This window comes from Leopardus geoffroyi, chromosome A2 (genome assembly GCF_018350155.1).
Source record: "Leopardus geoffroyi isolate Oge1 chromosome A2, O.geoffroyi_Oge1_pat1.0, whole genome shotgun sequence".
NCBI classification, from domain to species: Eukaryota; Metazoa; Chordata; class Mammalia; order Carnivora; family Felidae; genus Leopardus; species Leopardus geoffroyi.
The window spans coordinates 17,628,011-17,650,124 of NC_059331.1; the positions used below are offsets into that span (position 1 = coordinate 17,628,011).

At 41.2% G+C, this 22,114-nt stretch overlaps 1 protein-coding gene across 8 annotated transcripts in view; it reads left to right on the top strand.

Annotated features, from left to right (window-relative positions):
• Positions 1–22,114, top strand: part of FBXW12 (F-box and WD repeat domain containing 12) — a 75,466-nt gene that overhangs the window by 23,046 nt on the left and 30,306 nt on the right. For 6 of the 8 annotated variants that reach the window (XM_045492787.1, XM_045492793.1, XM_045492786.1 and 3 more), the window contains 2 exons: positions 12,356–12,385; positions 13,159–13,280. In XM_045492787.1, the coding sequence (XP_045348743.1) occupies positions 12,373–12,385; positions 13,159–13,280 (135 nt within the window). In that variant the 5' untranslated portion in view covers positions 12,356–12,372. Of the gene's footprint in view, positions 1–848; positions 941–12,355; positions 12,386–12,967; positions 13,281–18,878; positions 19,035–22,114 lie in introns of those variants that run through there. The other 2 variants (XM_045492789.1, XM_045492794.1) reach the window with 2 other exon arrangements.

Genomic DNA, 22,114 nt, shown 5'->3' on the forward strand with positions numbered 1-22,114 from the left:
TCTATACCGGTGATTGAGGCTGATGCCAAAGTTGTTTGCCTCACCAAGTGTTTTATGGGTTCTAGTGTAAATTTTGATATTTATGCAGCAAGGCATGCAAGAAAGTCTAATCCTGCCCAGCTCAACATCTGTTATTGTGACCAAGATTATTATTTCTTCTTTTAAGAAGACAAGAGGAAACAGAAAGACATAAGTTTTTTCTACTCTCATGTCTTTGCTTTTCTCTCTCTTAAAGTATTGGACTTAATCTCTAAATTTCAGTTACCCAGGGGTGTAGCTTTTCTCCTTAAAGGAGAAAGCAGATATTGGGAAATCCTCCTCCCACCTCTGTAAGGCAGCCTCCTTGATAAAAACTTTGGTGCCTCACTATTATTCCTCTCAGACCAAAGAATTGGGCGTTTCATGTGGTTGTCTCCCAAATCTTCTAACATATGATGGGGCCAAAGACTAAACCACATAGCTAAAGCATGAAAGGTAAAAGAAAATTGGAAGCTAAAGAAAGTTATTTGAGAGAATAATATCCATTCAAAGATCAATAAGCCATCAGCTGGGAAGATTCTACACCCAGCCCACTCCTCCTCTTCTTCATCAGCATTTGTTCTTTGGCCTGAGGGGGCTTGAGGGTAACCCTCATCTGTGATCACATGATCTGAATCCTGTGGCTACTTGCTACTGAGAACTTTCCACTTGATACTTAGCCAGGCCAGACAGAACACTCTCACCTCAGTGGCTTTCTGTTTCTGCATTGTGTGAATGAGATCCCTTCTGGGAACATAGGGAAGGATGGAAGAAATGGAGGAGTCTCTGGAGGGAAGATCGAACTATTAGGAAGTGTTCTGAGGTTACTCCTATCTTGTCTACCTTTAGCCTCCTGACAGACAGAAGGGAGAAGAGAAATCAAGACTTACAAAATTTTGGAGCAGAGATGGCATTCACCACTGTAGGTAACCTGGTCACTGCCACATATGGGCTCACTTGGCTTGATGTAAGAGATAAACCAGCACTTATTTATATTCTCCATGCACTCAACCTAAAGATGAGACACAGATTGCTGCTTCAGATGCTTTACTCCAGGTCCTCTGACCATTATCACTGGTAATGGGGGGAGGGGGACTGAAAAAGGAACGCTAGACCAGGAGTTTAGAGAAGGGTCTTTAGCAACTTCAGTGTTTGGCCCCTGGCACTTAACCAATATTATAATATAATATAATATAATATAATATAATATAATATAATATAATATAAATTATAACTGGCACTTAACCAATAATATAACTATAATATAATATAACATAATATAATATAATATAATATAATATAATATAATATAATATAACATAAAGTATAATATAACATATGATCTGTGAACTCCCCAGTCTGAGCTAAAAGACTCATCAGGATGAAAATCCCTGCCCTATCAACTACCAAATGTGATTGTTGGATTACAGAAAGGAAAATGTCTTTCAAGGTTAGACTTTTCTTATGAACGTTACCGAGTGACTTATATACGGTGCTTCAGACATTAGTGATATCAAACTCGCCACAGCAGAGGTAAGATATAGAAGGAAGGGGACAGAGAGAGTACATTGTGGGGCCTTAGTGTGTGGGGTGCAGGATGTACATTTTGGCATATCTTAGCTGAAAAAATGTCCACTGCAGCATAGGACAGACCTGGATTTGAGCCGTGATTTCGTCCATTTAACGGTTCAAAATATTTGCCTTCTATCCCACAAGAGATTATGAACTGACTGGAATAATGCATGGGAAGAGGGCTCAGGAACATATGAAATGGGCTACACATGGTTGATGACCCAGATTTTATTGTGGTATATTATTCCCATGCCAACCCCCTCTGTCCCCACCTCTCAGAAGAAAAATCTGGGGCTATCGAGGAAACTGGCGTGCTGCCCATTCCTGTTCTTGGGAACCAAGGAAGTAGAGCTCACCTTCATCTCTTGTAGGCGAGCCCCTGCACCTGCAGGAAGAGGGAAATCTGGAAGACAAAAACACATTCAGAAGAGTTGCTCTGTCTTCTGAATTTAGGGGGAAAAGCTAGGATGAAGGAGACCCTGGTTGGCACACAGGAAGTATCAGATCCCTAAGAAGGGGCTGGGATTGGGGCACCCAGGTGGCTCAGTTGGTTAAGCATTTGACTCTTGATTTCGGCTCAGGTAATGATCACACAGTTCCATGAGATGAAGCCATGCATCAGGCTTTGCTCTGACAGCATGGAGTCCGCTTGGGATTCTCTCTCTCTCCACTCACCCTCAGAATAAGTAAACTTAAAAAAAAGAAGGGGCCGGGTCCTTCTGTGATGCATACTGTTCTCTAAAGAAGTGAAGAAATAGGGAACTTGTGACCCCCTCCCTCATGTAAAATGGGGATCTTAATTCTGGCCCTGCCCTTTCATAGGTAAATAACAACTTTCATAATCCTTCTCAGTTGTTTTAGAAAACACTCTCTAAATTACAAATTTCCATGAAGCAGTTATATTGAGATACCTTCAAAGCTGCTGACTTTCATTAAGGCTTCCATATATTTTTTCTTTTTTTTAATTGAAGTGTAATTAACATACAATGTTATATTAATTTCAAAAGCTTACATACTCTTGGCCCAAAGTGAACTGTGTGGGTCCACTTACATGTGGATTTTTTTCAATAAGGACAATATTGAAATGTAAATGTATTTTCCCTTATGATTTTCTTTTTTTAAATGTTTATTTATTTGAGAGAGAGAGAGAGACATAGCGTGAGCAGGAAGGGGCAGAGAGAGAGGGAGACACAGAATCCAAAGCAGGCTCCAGCCTCTGAGGTGTCAGCACAGAGCCCCACACAGGGCTTGAACTCATGGACCATGAGATCATGACCTGAGCCGAAGTCGGAGGCTTAACCAACTGAGCCACCTGGGCGCCTCCATGATTTTCTTAATAACATTTTCTTTTCTCTAACTTACTTTATTGTAAGAATACAGTACGCAATACATATAACATACAAAATATATGTTAATCAAGTGTTTACGTTATTGGTAAGGCTTCCAGTCAAAAGTAGGCTTATTAGTAAAGTTTTGGGGAGCCCAAAGTTATACACAGATTTTGACTGTATGAGGGAGTAAGGGTCAGTGCCCCTTACCCTGCATTGTTCAAGGGTCCACTGTATATGTGTATAATACTTTATTATATATAATTATATGTTATAATTATCTGATATAACAATCATTTATATTATCAACTCTTTATATATAACAGCTTTATTAAGATATGATTTACATACCACAGAATTCACCCATTTGAAATGTACAGTGGTTTTTAGTATATTCACAGAGTTGTGCAACCATTACCACAATCAGTTTGAGATCATTTTCATCACCCCAAAAAGAAACCCTGTACTCATCAGCAGTCCCTTTTCATTCCTCCCTCCACACCCCCTCCCTTCCCCCACCCCAGACAACCAATAATCTACTTTCTGTCCTTTCTGGACACTTTATATAAATAGATCATACATGTGTAGTCTTTGTGTCTATCTTCTTTCACTTAGCATGATACTTTAAAGGGTTATCCCTGTTATTGTATGCATTAGTACTTTATTCCTCTTTATAGCTAAATTTAATATTCCATTGGATGTAAATACTATGTTTTACTTATTCATTAATCAACCAATGGACATCTGAATTGTTTTCACTTTTAGGCTATTATGAGCAAGGCTGATATGAACATTTATACACATTTTCTGTGTGGCCATGTGTTTTTATTTCCCTCAGGTATATACCTAAGAGTGGAATCCTTGGGTCATATGGTGACCTTTTGAGAAACTACTGGACTATTTTTCAAAGAAGCCGAACCATTTTATATTTCCAGTGACAGTGTATGAGGATTCCAAGTTTTTCACATTCTTGTCGACCCTTGTTATTTTCTCCCTTTTTTATTATAGCCATCATAGTGGGTACAAAGTGGTATCTCATTGTGGTTTTGATGAATATTTCCCTACTGACCGATGATGTTGAGCATCTTTTCATGTACTTATTAGCCATTCGTTTATCATCTTTGGAGAAATGTCTATTCAGTTACTTTGCCTATTTTTTAAAAATTGGCTTATTTGTCTCTTTATTATTGAGTTGCAAGCGTTCTTTATATATTCTGGATACTAGTTTATTGGCACTTGATCAGTCTTTCCAGCCACTGGTCTGTCACACTGTTGGACCAGGGACCATTTCTGCCTTATAACCAGGATCTAGCTCAGTTTCTGGAACAAGCTGAGCATATGGTGTGTAGTTATTGGATATGTATGTAAGTGGCGTGTCAACTAATGTCAACAGCTGATGTCAACAGCAGGTCTCTTCCCTGACTCACCACCAACCTCAGTTTCTGAATTTGGCCAAGAAAGAATTCAGAGCCAAAATCTCAAGTAGGCAAGAGTTTAATAGCAGTTAAGGGGAAAGTACACTCTCAGAATGGGAGAGGAAGCAGGCCCAGAGGTCACAATTGCACCAGAATTAGGGTTTTTTTTTTTCTTTTTTTGTTTGCATAGGTTATGGGTCATAGTTAGGGAGGCCTCTGACTGAGTCTGAGCTATGTCTGATCCTCTAAGGGACTCCTCCTGCCAGTCCAGAGAGGGAGTTTTTGGCCCTATGAGGTCCTTGTGGGAACTGTCATGTCAGCTATCCTCCATGAGGAGGATCAACCGCAATATAAATGTATTACAACGAAGCTATAGGTTACTGTAGTGCAGTGGTTATAGGGGATAATGCATGCATATCCCCTGGGGTCTTTTTCTAGCTGTTTGTGTTCTGGGGATGATTGGTGGTTTCTTGATTTTTATCTTTGTACTGGTGAGAAAGTTCTGTTTCCTGCTCCAGTATCACTAACTGCCTACTCTATCACTAGGAAACCCATCATAGTAGTAAGGCAATTATCACAAAGACTTTTGTGTTTAGTACAGCAGAGCTATGATAAGATTTGCCCTAAAAAAGACAGCTCTTAAGAAGTAGGATGGTGGGTTAGAGGAAGTCAAGTTGGAGACAAAAGGAACAGTTATGGAGAATATAAAAATACTTTCAGGGAACAATGATGAAAACCTTCATTAAGGAAGAGTCATCTTAGGGGCACCTGGATGGCTCAGTTTAAGCATCTGACTTCAGATCACGTCATGATCTTGTGGTTTGTGAGTTTGGGCCCCGCATTGGGCTCTGTGCTTTGGATTCTGTGTCTCCCTCACTCTCTGCCCCTCCCCCACTCACACTCTGTCTCTCTGTCTCTCGAAAATAAATAAACATTAAAAAAATTTTTTTTAGGGGCGCCTGGGTGGCGCAGTCGGTTAAGCGTCCGACTTCAGCCAGGTCACGATCTCGCGGTCCGTGAGTTCGAGCCCCGCGTCAGGCTCTGGGCTGATAGCTCAGAGCCTGGAGCCTGTTTCCGATTCTGTGTCTCCCTCTCTCTCTGCCCCTCCCCCGTTCATGCTCTGTCTCTCTCTGTCCCAAAAATAAATAAACGTTGAAAAAAAAAAATTTTTTTTTAAATTTTTTTTAAAGGAAGAGTCATTTTTGTGAGACAGGCATGGATTTATATGATACATGAAGTGTTTCACCGACTGAACAGGGTTGATATGGGTACAAAGAAGAGAAACAGATTTGAGCGAAAATATAAGGCCACAAAACTAGAGAAGGACAGAGTCATTTTCAAGAAAGATGGATTTTCAAGAAAGATGTTCCTCACAGAGGGTTGGCATAAGACTTAGCCAGAAGGTCACAGGTGTGCTTGCAGGAGGGTCGCTGGCAGTGGGTGGTGTTCTCAGGAGCAGTGGGGATGAGGATTGAGTGAGAGATGGGAAAGTGTAAAAATGTATCTCAGTTTTTTTATTGCTTATTTATTTATTGAGAGAGAGAGAGAGAGAGAGAATCCCAATCAGGCTCTGTGCCGTCAGCACCCCTATATCTGGATATCTTTAGAGAGGATTACATTTAATAGGGAAGAGGAGGTGTGATATAAGAAGAAATATATGTTTGGTGTGTCTCCAGTTCTTGGCACAGAGCTCCAAAAACCCTAGTAATTTCCTGAGAGATGGGGAGAGGAGTGTCTTTTGTTATTCATAATAAGCCCCTTTCCACCATACCTGAGTTTATGCTAATGAGGTGGCTCTTGGAGGAGGAGAATGGGGCTGGTTTCTAGAGGAAAAAACCACAGGATTAGAGAATTGGAACCTTCCGCCCCACCCCTCAACCTCTGGAGAGGAGAGGGGCTGGAGATTGAACTAATCACCAAAGGACAATGATTTAATCATGCCTTTGTGGAACTGTGTAATTTTTTTAAAGTTCATTTATTTAAAAAAATTTTTTTAACACGTATTTATTTTTGAGAGAGACACACAGAGCATGAGTGGGGGCAGAGAGAGAGGGAGACACAGAATCCGAAGTAGGCTCCAGGCTCTGAGCTGTCAGCACAGAGCCGGATGTGGGGCTCAAACTCATGGACCACGAGATCGTGACCTGAGCCAAAGTTGGATGCTCAACTGACTGAGCCACCAGGGGCCCCTAAGTTCATTTATTTTGAGAGAGAGAGAGAGAGACACAAAGAGAGCAAGTGGGGAAGGGACAAAGAGAGAGGGAGACCAAGGATCCGGAACGGGCTCTGCGCTGACAGCAGAGAGCCCAGTGTGGGACTTGAACTCACAAACTGTGAGATCGTGACCTGAGCCGAAGTTGGACACTTAACCATCTGAGGCACCCAGGTGCCCCTGTACAAAATTGCTAGACATAAGAGATTCCATTTTGAAGCTCTATTTTCCATTCTAAGTAATGAACTCTCGAACTGGGCCAGAAGTGCTAATTGTATTACAAACAGTTGCTCGTAAAATCCAACAGAACAACTGGTATTCAGACCATAAAACTGTGGATATGACCTTCATCGTGATGGAAAAGTTACCTAACGCATACCAGGAGGAGTTCTGTTCGATAGTACCTATAAAATAACCAACTAGATAGTAATCAAAAGCAGCTCTACCAGTCAGCACTGAATTGAGGTTTTTTTCTTCTCTTATTTATCTAGGATCATGTAGTTACCCTCCTTTCTCATAAAAACCCCTTTTTTCCCATGTGAGCAGCACATGGTAGCTCTGGAATCTGTTCTTGCCAAATTGCAATTCTGAGACCTCAAATAAAGGTCTTTGTGTTTTGTTTTGTTTTTTCGGTTTTGCCTCTTTTTCTCAGTAGACACCTTCATAATGGAACCTCCATAAAAATCCTAAACCAAAAGGTTTGGAGAGAATCCCGGTTGAACACATTGAGGTGCCGGGAGGGTGGTGCCCCCAGAGGACATGGAAGCTCTGTGTCCCTTCCCACCTACCTTGCCCTGTGCCTCTCTTCCATTTGGCTGTTTCTGAGTTCTGCCTTTTATAATAAACCAGAAATAGTAAGTAAAGCACTTTCCTGAGTTCTGTGAGCCATTCTAGCAAATTATTGAACCTAAGAATGGAGTCAGGGGAATTCCTGTGTTATAGCTAGTTGGTTAGAAGTGCTGGAAGCCCAGTCTTGTGATTGCTGTCTGAAGTAGGGCAGTCTTGTGGGATTGAGTCCTTACCCCATACTGTTGGGATGCATGCCCGGTAGTAGTGTCATAATTGTGTTAAACTGTAAGACACCCAATTGGTGTCCACAGAAAATGGGAGGATTGCTTGGTGTGGAAATCCCACACATTTGGTGTCAGAAGTGTTGGAGTGGAAGGAAAGAGTTTTTTCTTCAGCAGAGGAGGGAAAGGAGTTTTCCCCATAAGATATGAGAGGCATGGAGATTAGTTTTCAATTTGTTACAGAGCCTCTTAAGATGTGAGGGGCTTGGGAAAAAAATGTTTTCAGTGAGAGAAAGCACCAATAGAAAGTAAAAAAATTGAAGATAAATGAAAGTTTCAAAGTCCAAATGGAAAAAGGATGTGTTGGGTGTAGAGGCTTGAGCTATGGAAACCTGAGGAAGGCAAAAGGACCCACAGGGACCACCGGAGCTGACACAGGCTCATCACGTGACCTACCTCAAAATAGCCATAGGCCCTAACTGACCAATTACGAGCAGGCGCAATTCCGAAGATTACCAAAAAATGGGAAATTTCCATTTGTCCCCATACTCCCTCACTCGGCCCTATTACTGTGGCCCCTCAGCACCGCCTCCTGGCAGACAGTTTCTCCCTTGCTGTCCTGCCTGCTGTTCCCTTGCAGTGTATTCAAGAAACTTCGATCTGTTTTGCTCTGCCTTGGGTGAATTCTTTCACCACCCACGCCGCCAGCCCCCACAGATTGGAACGCACCACACTGAGGCGCTCAGAGATTCCCTACCATTAAGCATGAACTCTAAAACCAGCCATTGACCAGAAGAATATCTGATTCTATTTCCACAGAGCTGCTCAAGTTCTTTTTGGGTTTGAGAAATGTAAATAGACCCTGAAAATGAAAGTTTCTAAGGTTGGAAGGCCTGGATAGTAAGTAGGTATTTTGAAAAGTTCAGTGGTCCTGGGTTTGAAAGGTTAGAATTTGACTCCCAGCTTTGATACCAATGACACTGAGGGAAGCCTTTCTTCCTCTGAGTTTCAGTTTCTACATCTGTAACCTAAAGGAATTAGGACTAAATAGGGAGTCTGGGTGGCTCAGTCGGTTAAATGTCCAACTCTGGCTCAGGTCATGATCTTGCAGTTAGTGAGTTCAAGTCCCACGTCAGGCTCTGTGCTGAAGCTCAGAGCTTGCAGCCTGCTTCGGATCTGTGTCTTCCTCTCTCTGCCCCTCCTCTGCTCATGTTCTCTCTCTCTCTCTCTCTCTCTCTCTCTCATTCTCTCTCTCAAAAACAAATAAACATTTAAAAAAAGGATTAAATAAAATTGAACAGCCCTTCCACTTTTACCTCTGATTTTCCTATGATCCTGGATTTACCCCAGAAAATTTGGGCAGAGCAAGGATATATAACTCACCAACTGCAAAGACAGCCCACACGGAGACTGCCAGAACAAGGACGGCTTTTGACAAATTCCTTCACAGTGGCAGAGAAGCTGTGAAAATATGCAGCCTTTGACAGGAGGGTAGAGAAAGTTCCAGGTGAAGCACAAGTTCTTGGAGCGATCCCTCATTGACCAGGAATTGAAGTCTAAATACTTCAAGTTTGCTCTTTCCTCAGGTCATGTGGAATGAATTCTGTCTGATGCAATTAAATTGCTCAATTTATTTCCCTAGAGCAATTGGACATTGGAAGAAAATGATCCCCAAAATGGAATTTTAGAAGATGCTAGAAAAAAAACTAGTACAGACTATCTGCAAGGAGATCATTTGGTAAAGAATAAGCAACAAGAACTTTGCAATTAAATGTTTAGAAGTTGATACTTATCTCTGAGGTAAGAAAGGCAGTCACTAGGAAGTTCAGTGACACGTGTTAAATCAATAGACAATAAAAAAGATGGGAAGAGACAAAACAGAAAACTCCCATTTCTTAACCTTCCATATTATTACTTAGGTGTTAATTTGAGTAATCGATCACAGTATTGCAAGCAAAACCATGGAGTATTACCAACAGCAAGCATTATTGAAAATATTATAGCATGAGGCAGTTCACATTATTTATGTGCAGGTTTCCATACTTTTCCTATACATTTTCCAGGCAAATTATATACCTAGGTAATTTCTGTCCCAACACCTTCCCTGAGTGAAAACAAATATTAATAATATAACCCTTTACCTACTCAAAAATTTGCAAATGAGTAAGTCCGCTTTACCTGCTATGACTCCTGCAGTGTCTGTGAGAAACAGGCTGGACGAGATATTTCTTATTTTCAGTTTGTTGGTAATAAAATAACAATGGGCGGGGGAAGGAGTAAATGTCTTTTCAAGGCCCATATGCCTGGCAGTAGAAGAGAGTGAACTTTGTGGTGTTTTTTGTTTTTTTTTTAAGATTTAAAAAAATTTTTTTTCTTTTAGATTTATTTTTGATAGAGAGAGACAGAGCACAAGTGGGGGAGGGGCAGAGAGAGAAGGAGACACAGAATCGGAAGCAGGCTCCAGGCTCTGAGCTGTCAGCACAGAGCTCGACGCAGGGCTCGAACTCACAAACCGTGAGTCGGACACTCAACCGACTGAGCCACCCAGGCGCCCCATGATTTTTAAATTATTTTTTAAGTAATCTCCACACCCAACATGGGGCTTGAACTTACAACCCCAAGAGCAAGAGTCACTCTACGGACAGAGCCAGCCAAATGCCCCCAAGAGTATGAACTCTGAAGTTAGGAGGTATAGTCATAACTCTCACCTATTTCTTCCAACTCCAAATTCCGTAATGCCTAAATCTTATGAGTTTCAATTTCAGTGTTTTTTTTTTTTTTATTTTTTTATTTTTTTATTTTTTAAAATTTTTTTTTCAACATTTATTTATTTTTGGGACAGAGAGAGACAGAGCATGAACGGGGGAGGGGCAGAGAGAGAGGGAGACACAGAATCGGAAACAGGCTTCAGGCTCTGAGCCATCAGCCCAGAGCCTGACGCGGGGCTCGAACTCACGGACCGCGAGATCGTGACCTGGCTGAAGTCGGACGCTTAACCGACTGCGCCACCCAGGCGCCCCTCAATTTCAGTGTTTTAAGGGTGGTTTGTATTGTCCACTCCAGAATCTGGTTCTTGCCAAACCTGTAGCAGGTTAGGGTGTGTCCTACCCAAATTTTGAATTCCTGCATTTTTATCTGTAGAGCAATCATTGTATTCAGGACAGCTTCAGATGTGTTCACAGTGCTATAAATTGTCACATCTGCATATACAGTTACTTATTTTATCAGTAGTCAAAACTATATATTCACTTAATCAAAACCTTTAATTTAGAATGTTTCTAATACTGACTCATAGAATCTTAACGTGGAAGCTTACTTTTCCAAAGCTTACTTGGAATCTGCCAAGTTCAGCTTTGTTTAGGGAAGGTGAAGAATCCTGGGACGGAGTGCTCTTTCCACGAGCACTAAATAGTAACTCTTTCTACCACTTGAAAAAAAAGTCCCTCAAAACACCAACTTTAAAGGAAAAGTTCAGAAGTTATTGGGTATCACAAATCCTGTAGGTCCCAGTTCTGGATGAATGACTTAAATGGGGACGTGTCGCATAGTTCTGGGAGGTAAAGTATACCTTCTCTGTACTGTTCTGATTGACCACATTGTCTACCATGATAGTCTTCAAGATTTTTGCTTTCAGTCCCTCTAAATTTGGTATCCACTTATACATATTTTTAAGTGACATGTAAAATGTTTCATCCTAAGTTTAAATGGTTACAAATTATTAAATGACTGACTTATCTAAAAAAGACTTTAAATGTTTATTTATTTTTGAGAGACAGAGAAACAGAGCACAAGTTGGGGAGGGGCAGAGAGAGAGAGGGAGACCCAGAATCCGAAGCAGGCTCCGGACTCTGAGCTGTCAACACAGAGCCCAAAACGGGGCTTGAACTCACAAACTGTGAGAGCATGACCTGAGCTGAAGTCAGACACTTAACCTACTGAGCCACCAGGCATGCCATGACTGACTCATTTTAAATATTGATGTTTTAAGATAAAAATGTTGGGGTGCCTGGCTGGCTCAGTTGGTGGAGCGTGTGACTCTTGATCTTGGGGTTGTGAGTTGGAGCTCCAATTTGGGTGTAGAGATTACTTAAAAATAAAATCCTAATAAGTAAATAAAAATAAAAGTCATTCTTTAAGATGTATCCAGTGGAATCTACATTGTATGGTGATTTGATGTCACCACGATAATTTGAAAAACACATGCATGAGCTCACAGTTTGAAACTTTCCATACTTTTTCTCCTTGAATGAGTAAAATTTTCATTCAACCTTCCCCCACAACTTTATGCACAATGTTATTTTGTTTGTTTGTTTATTTATTTATTTTGAAAGAGAGCGAGAGAGCACGTGGGAGAATGAGAGGGGGCTCAGTCATGAGATCATGACCTGAGCTAAAATCAAGTGTCGGAAACTTAACCAACTGAGCCACCCAGGTGCCCCCTGACCTGTTGTCTTACAGATCTTTTCTGGTCAGGCTTTTCTAATTTTCTTCAACAGAAATATGCAAATGAATTGATGTTTTCAATTTCCTATGACCACAGGATATAAAGTATTAATAAAATTCTCTTGGGTTATCATCACAATCGTTAGTAGTATACATTGATCAAACCAAACAGCATATATTACAAATTTTGATAGTTATTTAACCTAGAAGTAACTTTTTATTAGCTATACATCTCTGAATGTGATGCATGGTGCTGATTGTGTCCAGTTAGTGTGTGTGTGTACCCTTGGATACCACTTGTTACTGGAATCACTCAGGATTTAGCACCCATTTTATATGTATCCTTTATTTCCACAGATACACACTGAAAAATCATGTTCACATTACGTAAGTAGATGGGAATTAAAATTTTTATTTTAACAGGGTCACTTACATCGTGGAAGTCCTTCCTAATTACGTAAAAAATTACATCATGATACTAAAAACAATTTTAATGATTTGTGAGCTATAATCTATGTTCCTTAAATTTGATGAAATAAGACAATTGGAAACCACCTGACTTCAAAGGGAACTATGATTCAGTCGCAGAGCCATTTCCATGGTCAGTGTTTAATAAACGCTCTGTCCAGATCCACCAAGTAAAACTAGCGGTCTCTGCGGCTTTTTCACTGAGATGCAGCTTATTTAATCTAATATACACAGAAAGGGATGAGAGAATAAAAATGTTATTTTCTATGTACCTTTGCCAACATAATATTTTAATAATGTGTTTTACATCACAAGATTATATGTTTTTATTAAAACCTTAAAGTTGCAGAATCAGTTTATTTGTTGACAATGAAAAACATTTATATTTTGTTTACTGTTTCCTAGGGACTATTTTTAAACTTTATGCAAATGATCTATTTTAATTATCAAAACAAACTTATGAATTAGATATAGTGTTATCCCCAGGTCACTGATCTGGAACATGAAACACTGTCAGATTAAATAACTTGCCAATAGTCACATATCTGATGAGTAGCAGATCTGGGATTTGAACTGGCTCTGGGGTCTTTAACTTTTACACCCCACAGTCTCTAATATTAGTAGCTTCACTAGATGTTTGCCTATCACAGCTTTGCAGAAAGCTTATTCTTGTTTCTTTATTCTTATGGCAGATCGAGATTCACAAGAGTGGGATGCTGCTTTAGAGAAAGGAAGGAGGGAAAGAAGGAAGACAGGGAGAAAAAGAGAAGGGAGAGGGAGGAAGAGGAAGAGGATGAGGATAATGGTTTTCCAGGTAGGTTGAAAACAAGTCAGAATTCTACCAGCAAGGTAAGAGTGTGCTAGTCTCCTTATTCCCACCAACGTTAGTAATTTCAGCATTCCCACCTGTTTGATGAGTAGAGGTGATGTGGCATTGTTACTTTATTTTTATTTTTAAAGTTTATTTATTTATTTTGAGAGACACAGAGAGAGAGTGGGGAAGGGGCAGAGAGGGAGAGAGAGAATCCCAAGCAAGCTCCACACTGTCAGTGCAGAGCCCGATGTGGGGCTCAAACTCATGAACTGTGAGATCATGACCTGAGCTGAAGCCAGACACTTAACCAACTGAGCCACCCAGGCACCCCTATTTTTTTTAAGTAGGCTTCACGCCCAGTGGAGCCCAACACGGGACTTGAACTCACGACCCGAGATCAAGACCTGAGCTGAGGTCAAGAGTCCTACACTTAACCCTTAACCAACTGAGCCACCCAGGTGCCCCTGGCATTGTTACTTTAATATGCATTTCTTCATTCAAGTGAATTTGAATGTTTTTCTATGAGGCTGTGTCTTTTGGGTTATTCTTCATGAATTGAATATTCATACTTTTTTCCTCAGTTTTCCCTTCGTCTTTCCTCAGAAATTCATGAGTTATTACTTCTATGTAACTAATCAAATTTTATAACCTGCAAAGTACATTTTACCAGATCAATTAGTTATGTGTTAATTGTGTGTATTAATTGTGTTTATAGAATATATTATCACACAAATATTTTTACATGGTATTTAATCAAGGAATTCCATTATTACGTAGTGTCTGCTTTCTTGTTTGATATGCTTGTCCCTGCCCCTAAATTTTAGATATAGTCATTTGCAAAATTTTATTGCTTTATATTCTTAATTTAAATGTTTAAGCTGTCTGGATATTTTAAATTGAAGTAATTAAGCTCAGTTTTGTTTTTTTTTTTTTCAACGTTTATTTATTTTTGGGACAGAGAGAGACAGAGCATGAACGGGGGAGGGGCAGCGAGAGAGGGAGACACAGAATCGGAAACAGGCTCCAGGCTCTGAGCCATCAGCCCAGAGCCCAACGCAGGGCTCGAACTCACGGACCGCGAGATCATGACCTGGCTGAAGTCGGACGCTTAACCGACTGCGCCACCCAGGCGCCCCGAGCTCAGTTTTAAATATGGTGTAAAATAGGACTGTGTTTTTAAATATTTTACATATACAGGAAGCTATGATGAAGCTCAAGATAGGCCCCAAGACCTGAACTTTTCTGCTCACCTGCTTATACCTACCAACCTTTGTCCCACATTTTTTCTTAAACTCTTCTTTCCAGCTTATCTCTTAACTTAGACAAGAGACCCAAGGGGCATAGCATTGGGATGAAAACCAAAACTGTCTCTCAAGCAATTAATGACTGCCCTGGTGAGGAGCTCTGGCCTGCCCAGACCACTCAGAGCAGTTTGAGCTTAACCCCTGACTCACATCTGCACAGATGGACCGTGGAGTAACCCATGGAGTGACCAACAGTCACCTTGACCTCATCATAATACTAAACTCCCTGCCCAAGGAGGAGTACAAGCCTCATTTACACTGTGTGGATGAGCATGACTCCTTAAACTCCGTGTGCTGCTTTATGGCCACCTCTACATATAATGACAGGGATCCCTGTTCTAAATAGCCATCCTAACATTAGGGGCACCTGGGTGACTCAGTCGGTTAAGAGTCCGACTTCAGCGCAGGTCATGATCTCACGGTTCGTGGGTTCGAGCCCCATGTCAGGCTCTGTGCTGACAGCTCAGAGCCTGGAGCCTGATTCAGATTCTGTGTCTCCCTCTCTCTCTGCCCCTCCCCCGCTCACACTCTGTCTCTGTCTCTCTCAACAATAAATGGAAAAAACATTTTAAAAATTGTTTTAAAAAGAAAGAAAGAAAGAAAGAAAGAAAGAAAGAAAGAAAGAGAAACCCATTCACCCTTGCTCAGGGAGTGACAGCTTTGGAGGTTTTTCCCCGTTGATGTCCTTTGCTGCAAATAAAGTTTCCTTTGTGTGACAGTTCCACCTGGTGTAGTTGCTGTCTGTGGGTCACCAAGGAGCTAAGTCACATTTGTTCAGTTACACTATCTATCAAATTAAATGTCTTTTACTATAAGGTAAACACTATATTTTTATATTGTTAGTTTCTTATGAATATAAGGAGATGCTTGTTAATTCTTTATTTTTGTTAACTATGCTATTTCTTCTATTATTGTTGTGTGTTTAAATTTATCTTGTATATCCAAAATTTACAATATAAACCCATTCCACTATTAAGGAATCATGAGAGATTAAAACAGATGTTATGAAATTATATTCAGTTGAATATTAAAAATGTAATAACCCAGAACTAAACTGTGTTTATTCCTAAACCACATAGATCCTATGATCATAGAATGATAAAACAAAGAACAATTTAACTTTGAGGCTGAAACAAATCTTAAATGACAATTACCACTGCGATTTTTAAAATTATTCTTCTGATTTAGCCAATGTGAGGAGAGAAAAAAGGGAGGAATGAACAGTGAATGGATAAAGAAGATGTGGTATACATATAAAATGGAATATTACTCAGCCATAAAAAAGAATGAAATCTTGCCATTTGCAATGACGTGGATGGAGCTAAGGACTATTACGCTAAGTGAAATAAGTCAGTCAGAGAAAGACAAATCCATATGATTTCACTCATATGTGGAATTTAAGAGACAAAACAAATGCACATGGGGGAAAAAGAGAGAGAGAGGCGAACCATAAAACAGATTCTTAGTTATAGAGAACAAACTGAGGAGGGGAGGTGGGTAAAGGGATGGGTTAAATGGATGATGGGTACTAAGGAGGGCACTGGCTGTGATGAGCCCTGGATGTAAGTGATGAATCACTAAATTCTACACCTGAAATTAATATTACACTGTATATTAACTAACTGGAATTTAAGTAAAAACTTGAAACAAAAAAGCAAACAAACAAAAAACAAACCAAGTAAAACATTCACAAATGAGTGATAATTGTCTTCTAAAACAAAATAAGGGGCTCCTGGGTGGCTCAGTCAGTTACGTGTGATTCCAGAGCGACAGGAAGCAGATATCCTCCGATGCAATAAATGAGCGTAGAGAATCTAATTCCACTTTCCAGAGGGAATTATGGTTCCTTTGAGGGGCCAATTTCCCTGAATGAGTAATTCCATATGCTTTTTTTTCACAAATTTTAGATACCCAGGCATTTATGATATAAAGAGTGAAATAGAGATACCAGAAAAATAGCGTATAATGGGACTGCCAAGGAGGAAGAATAAGAACCCCCTTTTCCCCCCACTAATGTCATTTTAACAAAGAGGTAATGTTTGATTAAGTCCAAAACTGTTGAGAGGAAAATCAACGTAACTACACTGAAGCGGCTCCTGAACTAAACATGAAGGAAGTTGCGGGGCTGAACAGCCTTCGTGGAACTATAGTTCTGAAGGATCTAAGAATGGAGGCAAACGCTGTTGTGCAGACAGCCCTATGAAATATTCAGATATGAAAAGAAGGAGGAGGGGCGCCTGGGTGGCTCAGTCGGTTAAGCGTCCAACTTCGGTTCAGATCATGATCTCACGGTTCGTGAGTTCAAACCCCGCATAGGACTCTCTGCTGTCGGTGCAGACCCCTCTTCAGATCCTCTGTCTCTCTCTCTCTTTGCCCAGAGCCACATGCCAGAGTTTGTGTCAATCTGTTCCTTATAGTTAACACATCTCCATAGCTGCTGCTCATGGAATGACCACATGGTTAGCTTTGCAGTAAGTGACTCATCTGCCATGATCCATCTTGTTTCTGCAACAGCCATATTTTGGGCTGTGGTGGTGACTGCATTCCCTTTGTCTTTGAGGCCGCGATTCTACTGGATGCAGAACAGCTCTGCTCTACTTTTGATGAGTCAAGGCAGTTTCAGGAGCACTCACTTGGCTCTTCCTACCACAGTGAATTTTACTTTCCAGGCCATAGAGCCGGCATGTGGGCTCTGCCAGCAGCCAGGTGTAGCCAATCAGTCACAGACCAGAGAAATGACCATGAGGTAAATTCACAGAGCCATCGGATCCAGTATAAGATGGACATGAGCTGTGTATCATTTGGTTTCCATATGCCTCAGTTTAACACGAGGGCTGTGATTGATTTTTCTTTTTTTTTTAAATTGAAGTGTAGTTGGCATATAATATGTTAGTTTTAGGTGTACAATGTGGTGATTTGACAATTATATACTTAGGAAATGCTCACCACAAATGTAGCTATCATCTGTCACCATGCAAAGTTAATACATTATTGACTGTATTCCCTACGCTGTACTTTTTATCCCCATGACTTATTCAGTTTGTAACTGGAAATTTATACCTATTATGTTACCCTGATAATAGGGCAAGCTCATTGTCTTTATCCAACAGCCCTCAGTATACCTGGGTGTCCCTCTTTCCCCATTGTAGAATTACTTGGGTCCATGGTCATAGGTCAGTCACATTGGCAAAAGGCTAGGCTATTATACGTTTTTGATACTTGCAGAGGCTCTGTTGGTTCCATTCTCAAGGACACCCAGGTCCCCATTCAAGTAATGGACTCTGTGATCTGGTTTAGATATCAAAATTGTGTAAGGGCTCACAGTTTTCGGCTTAGTTGCTGACTTGAGTCTTCTGCAATCCCATTCTTTATCATTTCGTCTGTAGAAGGTAAGCAGTGCCATCAATGGCTGCCCGTCCTATCTCATACCTTTTTGTCACTGACACAAATCCTTGTGGATCGAGGCCCCCAGGTGGCAACGCCAGACTTGTTTCCTCTCACAGTGTTCACACCCATCTGGCTTCTGACAGTGAGCTGTGACCATCTGGCTCCTGTTGTATGGAATCCTATCGTCCCCACTGATGCTAGGGAGCCCACTTCTGTAGCCACTTTCCTGTCCTCACCAGGACCTTCAGAGGACAAAATCTTGCCACTGAGCTTCTCAGTGATGTTGGTGCCTATCTGACTCATGCATTCTGGTTTGCTTTTGTGAGAGACATGACCTCTGGTCCCTCTCCAGGACCATATTCAGCTGGGTTATAGTAATCATAATCAGCTCCAGGACCATTCTAGTGGGTTCTCTGCAATCACATAATAATTCAATTCATTCTTTTAAAGTTGTATTTATTTAAGTAATCTCTACACCCAACATGGGGCTTGAACTCACGAACCCGACATCAAGAGTCGCGTGCTCTTCTGACTGAGCCAGCCAGGCACCCCTAATAATTCAATTCTTATACATCCCTTTGCTGAAACTCTTACCCTCACTATTTGCCAAGGCAATTCCAGCATTTCCGACTCATTTACCGTGGCATCCTCATGTCAAATCTCCAAAGAGCTCTCCCAGTGGGGTCAAGAGCCAATGTCATATGTCTTTACACGATGTCAAATCCTGAGCTATTGCGAGTGCCCTCATATCAAGAAGTACTTCTGTGCCCAGCCTTTTCTCCAGCAGGTGAAAACCCTCACAGTCCACTTCTGCACCTGTTCCCCAGTGCCCGACAATACAGATGAGACAATACAAATGACAACACAGCACACAGCTCATTTGGTAAATCAGCTCTTTCCTCACCAGGGCTCTGCTGAGACCTGAACTTAGTTCCTGGCCTAGAGGCCACGAAGGGGGCATGAGTGGAACTGGAGTTGGGCAGACATCCTCTTGTGGGTCAGCCACTTCAGGAGGCCTTTGTATAGCCACAGGATAGTGGGAGCCTGCTCTCCTCTCACAAAGGTAAGGCAATTACTTCTGTAGACCCAGAGGGTTTTTAGGGGAATCTAAGTGTTCAGTGGTCTCAGGAAGATCCGGTCTTACTCCATCAGCTTTAATGTCCTAATTTAGCAGAGAAGACCTGGAAGTTCTGTGCATTGACATCCTTTTAACTCCACTGCCCTTGTAATTAAATCCTGGCCTTAATCTTAGCAGTTTGCCTTCTTGCTACAAGAAATGAGCATCTGGGGGCCCTTGGGTGACTCAGTTGGTTAAGCGTCCGACTTTGGCTCAGGTCATGATCTCACAGCTTGTAAGTTCGAGCCCCATGGTGGGCTGTGTGCTGATAGCTCAAAGCCTGGAGCCTACTTCAGATTCTGTGTCTCCTTTCTTTCTGTCCCTCCCTGGCTCATGCTCTGTCTCTCTCTCTGTCTCTCAAAAATAAACAAACATAAAGAAAGAAAGAAAGAAAGAAAGAAAGAAAGAAAGAAAGAAAGAAAGAAAAGATCTGTTCAAATGCTGTCATGGCAGGATTTTGGTTCTCACAGCATGTCCTTAGGTTATGATCAGCCAAACACCCAACTCTAGGACCTTCCAATCACTTTCCCCACATACAGTTCAAATTCTAGAGCTAATGCATAAATTAGTGTTTCACTTTCCATCTGTACCTCATCCCAATCCACCACATGTCTTTACCAACATGGCACTTAATACTAGCAAAACAGTCCTCACTGTCATCTGACTGACACTTGACCAGTTGCTATACCAATAGTCTCAGAATTGCTTCTCCCCAAAAGATCCTGAGACTAGGAATTAAATGGCATGCTTTATTTTGAAGATGGTACCCGGTGAGGGGCAGGGGGAGGAGGATGAGGAATCAGGGGAAAACGAGACCAGGAAGATAGAAAAGTCATCCACTGTGGCTTTCCTGAGCAGGTCTGTGCTGTCTCCCAATGAGGGAATCTCTGAGAAGCTGTGTAGAGCAAACTCAGAAGCATCCCAGGTCAGTGTGTGAGGCTGAAACATTTACCCACCAACTCCCGTGCCCCAGTGTGTGAGGACTACCCTCAGAAGCTTTTACTCCTGTATCCCTGATAGCTGTCTGTGCAGCCATGCAAGGACCCCTCAGGTACTAGAAAGCCTCAGGCAGAGAAAAGATTTCCATACCTGGGATGTGTAAAGATGATAGCACATTGGGAAGTCCTCTTGCTTTATCTTTATAGTTGCAGGTGAACTTGGGTGGGCCCAGGGGGTGTAAAAGGGGCAACAGGCGTGTATGATACATAGCTCAATGCAATCTAAAATTTTTTTAAATGTTTATTTTTGAGAGAGAGAGACAGAGACAGAGTGCAAGTGGGGGGGGGGTGGGCAGAGGCAGAGAGAGAGGGGGACAGAATCCGAAGCAGGCTCCAGGCTCTGAGCTGTCAGCACAACGTGGGACTCCAGCTCGCAGACTGTGAGATCATGACCTGAGCTGAAGTCAGACGCTTAACCGACTGAGCCATTCAGGTGCCCCTCGATGCAATCTAGTAAAAGAACCAGAGGTTCCATCTCCAAAAGGACCATCAGTAGAACTACTCTATTCCTCTTATTGGGGACCTAAGAAACTTGCCATGCTGCTTAGAGCAAGTTCAGAGAATCATATTTTCTCCAAACCCTTATTAATTTTAGGAAAAGATATTTTCTCATTGGAAAGTGTTTAACAGGACACTTTAAGATTATGAGATCATATACGTTAGCCATGGGCATTTACACTTGCATGGTTTAAGAGCTGCTGATTTTCTTTCACTAGGAAGGTGAAGCTGACCAAATTGAGATAGACTGAAACATCTAATTATAGAGAGAAATTACAGGTTTTCCTAAATTACATGTCTCTTTCTGTATGAGAGAAAGTATATCAATCATAAAGTAGAATTATAATTTTTTAAAGGCTGATATTAGAAAAAAAAAGACCTTGGAAAATCATAGGTACCTCCAAAAGATGTTTTAAATACCAGTTTGCTATGGATGGGCAGAATTTTCCACCAGAAAAACAGTGAAATCAAATTTCAACAGCAGAGTAGATGCTATATGGAGGAATATGGCAAAACCATCTTCCCCTTCCATAATTTAGAGGGATCACTTCCCTTGCTCATCTGAGGGCCCATGGACTGTCACACCTCATCCTGAGAGTGACTGCTGGCCAAAGAAAATCACAAAGTCCAGAGAAACTGGCCCATCTTGGTGGGCAGAGCTACAAAGTCTCCCTGTAAGGGAGCCCCACCCCCCCGCCATACAAGGAGGCATAGATAATCATACCCGTTTTTTACCAGACTAGACTTTTCTCTTTCTCTCCCCAGAAACAACTACTCATTAGCATTCAAATTTTTACCAGTCATCTATAATTAAGCACTTCCCTAATTTGCATACCTTCCCCTAGAACAGCAAAAGTCTGTTTTCTTTATAAGGCTGTTCAGTAACTGACAGTTGAGAAAGTCCCATGGAGGCCTCATCTTGAACTCCATGTGCTTATCAAATATTTTTCTGAAAAATGTCGATCTGTTCAGAAAAAGATAGGAAATAGGCTGGGATTGCGTGGCAATATGTATTTTATATTCTTGGATATTTTGTCTTATTCTTTGAGCAGAAATATCTAATTCTCCTGTATTTATTCTCATGAAAGGATGGGAAAATATGCAACATGACCAAATGTCTTCCCACGTAAATATCTGGGTCTGTAATTCTTACTTCATTCTTCATTTAGGTTGGATGTGTTGATGTTTATCTTGCCCTTTGGCTTATTGCTTCAGAGACAAACAAGCGTGTTTGGAATATGTCTAAAATTCACATATCCTCACAAGAAGTAATTTCCCCCCACCTTTGTCAGCATCAGAGAAGTGTAATTAAAAACAAAATCTCCCAGGGGCAGATTTGGCTGGCTCAGTCGGTGGAGCATGCAGTCTTGCTCTTGGGGTTGTGAGTTTGATATAGAGATTACTTAAAATAAAAATCTTAAAAAAAAAAAAAATCTCCCAACCCAGGAAGCCTCTCCACAAAGGTAGAAGAAAAAGAGGGGCACCTGGGTGGCTCAGTCAGTTAACCGTCTGACTTCAGCTCAGGTCATG